This window comes from Camelina sativa, chromosome 2, assembly GCF_000633955.1.
Source record: "Camelina sativa cultivar DH55 chromosome 2, Cs, whole genome shotgun sequence".
In the NCBI taxonomy this organism is placed as follows: domain Eukaryota; kingdom Viridiplantae; phylum Streptophyta; class Magnoliopsida; order Brassicales; family Brassicaceae; genus Camelina; species Camelina sativa.
The window spans coordinates 12,323,767-12,330,837 of record NC_025686.1 but is presented as its reverse complement, the minus strand read 5'-3'; the positions used below and the strand labels follow the sequence as shown (position 1 = coordinate 12,330,837).

The 7,071-nt window shown below is 34.0% G+C and overlaps 2 protein-coding genes across 2 annotated transcripts; one reads left to right on the top strand and one right to left on the bottom strand.

Annotated features, from left to right (window-relative positions):
• Positions 3-854, top strand: LOC104751116 (the record flags this gene model as incomplete). Its single annotated transcript, XM_010472998.2, has 1 exon — positions 3-854. A coding segment is annotated over one exon (609 nt), but the record flags the coding sequence as incomplete, so codon positions are not given.
• LOC104722834 (tocopherol O-methyltransferase, chloroplastic-like) lies at positions 855-3,045 on the bottom strand. Its single transcript, XM_010441080.2, has 4 exons — positions 2,558-3,045; positions 1,791-1,963; positions 1,391-1,699; positions 855-1,277 (listed from the first exon to the last, which is right to left on the bottom strand). The coding sequence occupies exons 1-4, from the start codon at positions 2,913-2,915 to the stop codon at positions 1,071-1,073; spliced, it is 1,047 nt and encodes a 348-aa protein (XP_010439382.1). The 5' UTR covers positions 2,916-3,045; the 3' UTR covers positions 855-1,070.

Here is a 7,071-nt window from a genome sequence, read left to right as displayed (position 1 = left end):
CGGCTTATGCATCAAGACTTGTGACAGCTTTAAACCCTTGGATACCAGATGTGGTTCTTGCACTAGGACCTTGTTTCATCAACAACAACTTGGAAGAAGAAAGCTCATACACCAGCTCGTTCAACCACATTAAGCTCTGCTTTCCGTCATGGCTTTTTACATGTGCGAAGATCGAACTACTTGAAATCAACAAAGAAGATGAGACCTCGGAATCCCATCTACAATTCCCGGCATTCAAAAGAATGAGAAACACCATAGTTTCGTTGGTGAAAGGTAACTCTAAGGTGGTCGATGGGATTGGTTATTTTCTTTTGATGTGTTCTGCAGTGAGTATAGAGAAGAAGGATTACAGTACAGCTCTAGGATTGTTGAACTTTGTATGTGTGAAATTGGTTAGTAGAGAAGATAGAGAGTGGAGAGAGCTGGACACAATGTTGGTGTTACTTCCAAGAATCTACCCGATCATAGAGCGAGAGATTGGTGAAGAAAGTGATGAAGATGTAGTGAAGAAACTGGAGGCCGCAAGAGATTTGCTTCAACCTGTGTGGATGTACCATGTCTACGAGACCAGAAGGTTTCGCATGATGGAGGAAGAAGAAGAAGAAGAATAGATAGGAACATAAAATGATTGGTTTTAGAGTTTTTATGCATTGTCACACATTCGGGATCAGAGTGTTCTTTTGAATTCTTAAATTGAAATTGATCCTCCCCGAAGAGAACTAGTCCAAGTTGTATCGGTATATGAGGTCTTTGAAGGTTTGGTCTGGCAGTTACAACGCCATTTCTTTTGCCAGATGACTTATGTATAATTTTTATTTTATATAAATTGAAATTGATAAAGAAAAATTACGTAATTAATATATAAAACATTATTATCTTTAACCGAACAATAAACTGAAGATAACTATATATTGGAGAAAAGACCTCTAAAAGACTGAAAATTTTACTTGATCTAAAATAAAATACGGCGGAATCTCATTATGCTTTCACATAGTGACTCTTATTCAATTCATCTAGTAGTGTATGTGAATAACTGATAACAGCGCCAAATTGTTTTAGTTTTTTTAGACTTAGAGGGGCTTCCTGCAAGTGATGATGCCAAACTTAATGACACCTTTCTTGTAACCTTCGATCATGAGTGGCATTGTCAACGCTCCTTTTATACTCTTCATTCCACTACGAAGCAGAGACACAAGGCCCTTCCACGTCAACGCTGTTCGTATAACAGCCGGCCAGAAAGGAGCTACATTCTCTGACCAATCTGCACACTTAATATCCTACAAACACACATATATATATATATTTCAGATACTATAGTTAAGTAGCAATTAAACTCCAGTTAATAAGTAGTGTTTTCAGCAGTAAAAAGGGTGAGAAATAATATAATAACCTGGAGAGAATGGGATTGAAGCAAGTGGACGTAATCATCGGTGGAGCACCAAGCCGGGAGATAGAATGTCTTGCAGATTCTGTCCAAGAGGTTTTGCTCCCATGGCTGCAAAGCTTTCTCCCCCTCGGATAGGTTTCTGTGGCACCATGTCACTATTATTATTCTTCCTCCAGGAGCCACTACACGTACCAACTCGTTCACAAACTTAGCCTTGTCAGGCATATGCTCACCGCTCTCCATCGACCATACCAGATCGAATTTTCCGTCTTCAAATGGCTGTTCCAACGCATCCGCAACTTGGAAGGAAACCTATATATATAGGTCCAATGCTGTAGAATTAGAGGGAAAAAAAAAAAAGAAACGGTTCACTTTTATCGCAAACTAGAAGAAATTAAAATACCTTATGAGCGAGTGATTGAGCAGCTGCGAGATCATTGGCTCTTTTGGCCTGAACAGGGCTGAGAGTAATGCCAATGCTCTCGGCTCCAAACTTAGAGGCAAGATACCTTGAGCTTCCTCCGATCCCACATCCAACATCCACTATTTTCTTTATCTTTTTCTCCTCCTCTTCATCTTCAGTCACAATCATTTAAATGGCATTAACTCAACTTCATGTGTATAAATATGTAACTTACAAGAGTAAGAAAGAGTTTTACATTCGCCTACGAACTCTACTAAAAATTAATAGTCTATAAGAAAATAATATTTAACAGTAAACTATATATACTTTTGAGTTTACAGCTATGTAATTTATTAAGTTTTGCAAGTCATTCCAATTGTTAAAAAAAAAAAAAAAAGAGTAAAATTACATGACAGATAGAAAAATATATAGTCAGAGATGGCCTGGTGCTTATGGATGGAACGTGGCTAATAAAACCACCTTTCATGGGTTAACAGATTACATTATTTGACAAGAAAAAGACAAAATATCCCTATTTGATTTTTGCACCCCACAAATATAAGAATGTTGAGTAAAATCAAGATTTTAAGAATCATTTTGTCTGTTGAACTCTCTTTTTCATGATATAGTGTATTGTATCAATAATTTTGCTTTCCAATTCGCCATTCGAAATAGTATTATGATTTAGATTACTTTTTGTCAAAAAGAAAAAAACTCAAGTTTCTTCAACGACAAATTAGAGAGCGAGGGATTGAGGATGCACGAACCAGTAGTAACACCAGAGAAACGGAGAGACTCTTCAATCATTCGGATCTGAGCTTCTCGGTGACCAGAATCAGAGAGTTGCACGGAAGAATCAGGGTCGTAAAAGCCATGATGCATGTGATCTCCCCAAATCTCTTCCCACAAACCCGACGTTTCGTTGTAGAACTCCGCTATTCCTTTACGTAGCGCCTCAGTGGAGGTAGCAGCAGCGGCCACAGCCACGTTCCCACGGGTTGTTGTCGTCATAGAGGCTGAGGATGATGGACACCGAAAGAGAAGCGATGACGATGATGAGTGGAAAGAGGATGAGTAAGGGAGGCTTGTGAATGTGAGAGAAGAGGGTGCGAGAGTCGCTTTCATTTTTATAAACGAGACGAGAGCACACAGAAACGTGACTAATTCAGGGATTGTGATTATTGGTACAGTCTGCTGTGTTCAGATGACTTTGATATAACATTGGACCATCTACGGATTAGAGCCACATGATTAATGGTGGTGCCACACCCCACAGGTCTTGGGGAAAGGGCCTATCATGTACATCCATTTATCACTTTTTTTTTTTTTTTTTTTACTCCTAGAAGAAAACTAGGACAAGAAAAGATCCAATTAATATTAAGTTATTTTGTTTGCTTTTTTCATAAAAGAAAAGAAATCCTTTTTTTTTGTAATTTAGTAGAAAGTAAATAGCAAACAAATATTGTTAGAGGTGAAGTAAGCAAAAGAGAGCTTAATAAAGTAATTGTGACAACTATCACATGCTTGTAGGGCTATGAGCCTCTTGAATTGCGGAATGAGTTAGGTTTCAGTAGTGGTGAATAGATTCATAGGAAGATTAAAATGGTAGGAATAATATTTTGAGAATATTGGAAATAAAGGATAAATATTAAAATTTTTGTTCATAAATGCATTCTAGTTCTAGGATTAGAATTGGGGAGATATGCTTTATTTTAACTGAAATTTTATTATACCTTCAATGAAGTATATATTAATTTTAAAAGTATGCAATTTAACAAGTTTAGTTTGGTGTAGTAGTTATAAGCTAGTATTTTAGTTCAGAATAGTACAAGTTTGGATACAGGTTAAACCCGCGTTCTATCTCACACGCGCCTATTACGACTTTTTAGTAGGTCTCATTTTTACTCCCAAGGGCTCAACTTCCTTAATGAGCCTCATGTCTTCTCATTAGGCTTGCGAATCCATCCATATCGACGGTCGGTTTGCTACGTTTGGAAAGCTTTAAGTTTTTCCTTTTGTTTTGTCCCCACTCATACAATTTTGATAGTCACTTCCCGGAAGATCACTCATCATGAAACTACTTCAGCTCAAAAAAGTTTAAGTTTAAAGTTCTCTCAAAACCCTTGATCGAAAAGATAATTGTACTTTGGTGATAGGTGGTCAAATCAGTTCTTTTAAACCTCTCCGCAAACCGGATGTTACAACCTACATCACTACCACTTTAATTTTTGATACTTGTGAGTAATCCATAAATATTGAATAATATTAAAACCCAAATATTATATAACTTTTTGTGGAACATAAATATTATATAACATCCATAACTTAATTTTCATTAGTAATATTTTAATACGAAAACGGTAGTATCATAATTAAAAAGAAACAAAAAAAATTCAAAAATTAATAAACTTTTATATAAAATAATTTATTTTTAATATTAACTACAGAAAGTTATAAAATAATGTTGGGCTGTTGTAGAAGTAAGGAGAGTCTTCTGATTGTGTGTCAATTAGAAATATGCGGGTACAAAAAAATATGTTATTAGATTTCCATTAAAAAAATTACATATCCAACTATATAGAAACAAAAAAAGTTATTAATTATGATTAGGTTTTGAACCCACGCGTATTTTGATGAAAATTATATATATTCACTCCGTTTCAAAATATAAGAAATGACCACTTTAAAAAAGTTCAACCAATCATAAATAAAATTGTATAATAAAATATATTAAACTAATATAAAAGTAGCATAGAAACTTAAAAACATCTAATATTATGAAATAAAAAATATTCTCTAAAACATCTTATATTATGAAATGCAGGGACTATGTGATTGATGACAATAATAAAATATTATCTTATAAAATAAATTATATTAGTATTAAATAATAATTTAAATTTCAGATACACAATTTTAAAAAATATAAAAATGAGTTGTGTTATATATTCAAATCAGATCAAAAAAAATCATGAATTTAACTCGACGTCCAGGCAAGGCGAATCAAACTGGTGACCTCACATATCCTAAACCATTTCTTTGACAACCAGAAAACGAAATAATTTTGTAATCTTGAATTTATCTCGTTTTTCATATTTAATTGATCGCTACCACCTATGTTTCCGTGTTTTTTATTCAATGTTTTCTTATTTCATATTCTTTCTTGTCATTTTCATTGTCAAATTTTATGGTAATTGTCATCATTACTTTTATCCTGTTCTTCGTTATACTCTTCTTCTTTTTCTTCTTTTTCTTCTTCTTCCTCATCAACTTTTTCACATTCTTTCACTGAAAACCATTTTTTTTAGACTATCATACAACTTGTTAACCCATCAAACTCCAAGACCAAAATCTTTTATTTTTTCATAAAATTTGTACAATTCATAAAGACCAGCATAGTCAACACATGCACCCAATTATTGATAATTTCATCCATATAATTATTCAGTTTAAGATCCACATGTATTGAAACTTCTCAAACCAAAATCCTTACTCGCAGAGAAAGTAATATGAACACATGTATAGTTAAAATAATATTTGTGCTTTTCGTCAATCCTTCTTCTTTAAACTCAAATAATATCAACTCAAGGTCTTGCGACGTCAATCCTTCTTTCCTAGACTTAAAAATAAAAATTTTACTGCAAAAATATCAAACCATATTTCTTTTATTTCTATAAATTTTAATTTTTTTTCTTCTAAAAATTCTTAATAATATAGATTACTACTATATTTCTAAAAATGTTAATTAGAGAAATATCTAATTCTTATTGGTTGTTTTAAATCCTATATGGACACCTTTAGGAGTTTATAGCTTCAACTCTTTATTAGTATAGATATAATATTTTAAAATTTCTATGGAGGTTAAGTAATTGTAATATTTTCAAAGATTCTATGAAGTTTAAATATTTTTAATATTTGAACCTTTTAAAAGTTTCAATATTTATAATAATTTAAACTTTTAAAATTTATAAATTATTGTTTTTAAAACCTTTTATAAGCTAAGAAATTTTTAAAATTTAAAGATCATAAGATTTTGAAGTTTTAAAAGGTTTGAAAATATAATATTTGAACCTTTTAAAAAGTTCAATATTTATAATATTTTAAACTTGAAACAACCCTTCCCGTTTTTTTTTTTATATATATAATATAATATAATTCACTAGTGGTCTCATACCCACTAACATCCTAGCAACAATCAACAACAGCGGATAACAAAACAATTCCATTAAATCAACAAGAATCCAACAATAACATTCCAATAACCAACAATGCAATAATCCAAACCAACAATGAAATAACAAAGTTCCAACATCCTACAATGTTCTATCAACTCAACACTAGCAACCTAACAATAGCTAGACCACAATAGATCAAACCTCTAGAACATCCTTCTCCTCATCGCCTTTGATTTCACGATCACACTTTGCCTTTACCTGCACATTACAAACAACAATTGAGATGCGTAAGTATTATCATAAATACTTAGTGAGGCCGTCCTTCCATCTACTAGGTTATACACACAAGCATTTGAGACTCTCAAGTTCAAGCAAACAAACAAACACACAACAATACATCAAACCAGGAAAACAAGTCTCAGATAAGACTAGTGTCGACCGATGCTACATCGGTGTCGATCAATGCTTCACGACCTGGTGTCGACCGATGCTACAAGGTGTCGATCGATGCTTCATGACCTGGTGTCGACCGATGCTACAAAGTTTCGATCGATGCCTCTTCTGCAGACACGAACTGTGCGAACACGAATGTCGATCCTCCGTTTCAATCCATCTCGAAACCGTCTCAAACTCACCCAAACACCTCGGAAACCTATGGTAAACACGAAAACAACGAACCCAAGCAAGCAAACACCACAAGCAACAAAGAAACACCCAAACAAAAGAGATCTCATGCTTAGATCAACCATGGTCAAGCACTCACCTCAACTATAGGAAGATTGGGTTGAGAAATCGATGGAATCAACACCTCCAGGAGCTTCTCCTTCGTTCCTAGCAACAACTATCCCTTCTACAGTCACAGATCTCTCCAAAACACCAAGAACAAGCCCAGAAACTCACATAAACTTTTTCTCTCATTTACTTCCTCTTTCCTCTGATAAACGGCGACAAAACACTCTAAAACCCTTAATTTGTCGCTTCCCCACTTAAATACTCGGTTTAGGTCATTAAACCAAACCAACCCAAACAAAAATCGCGAATTAAAACAAACCCGACGAACCCAGGATTAGTGGTGTCGATCGATGCTACAAGGGTGTCGATCGACA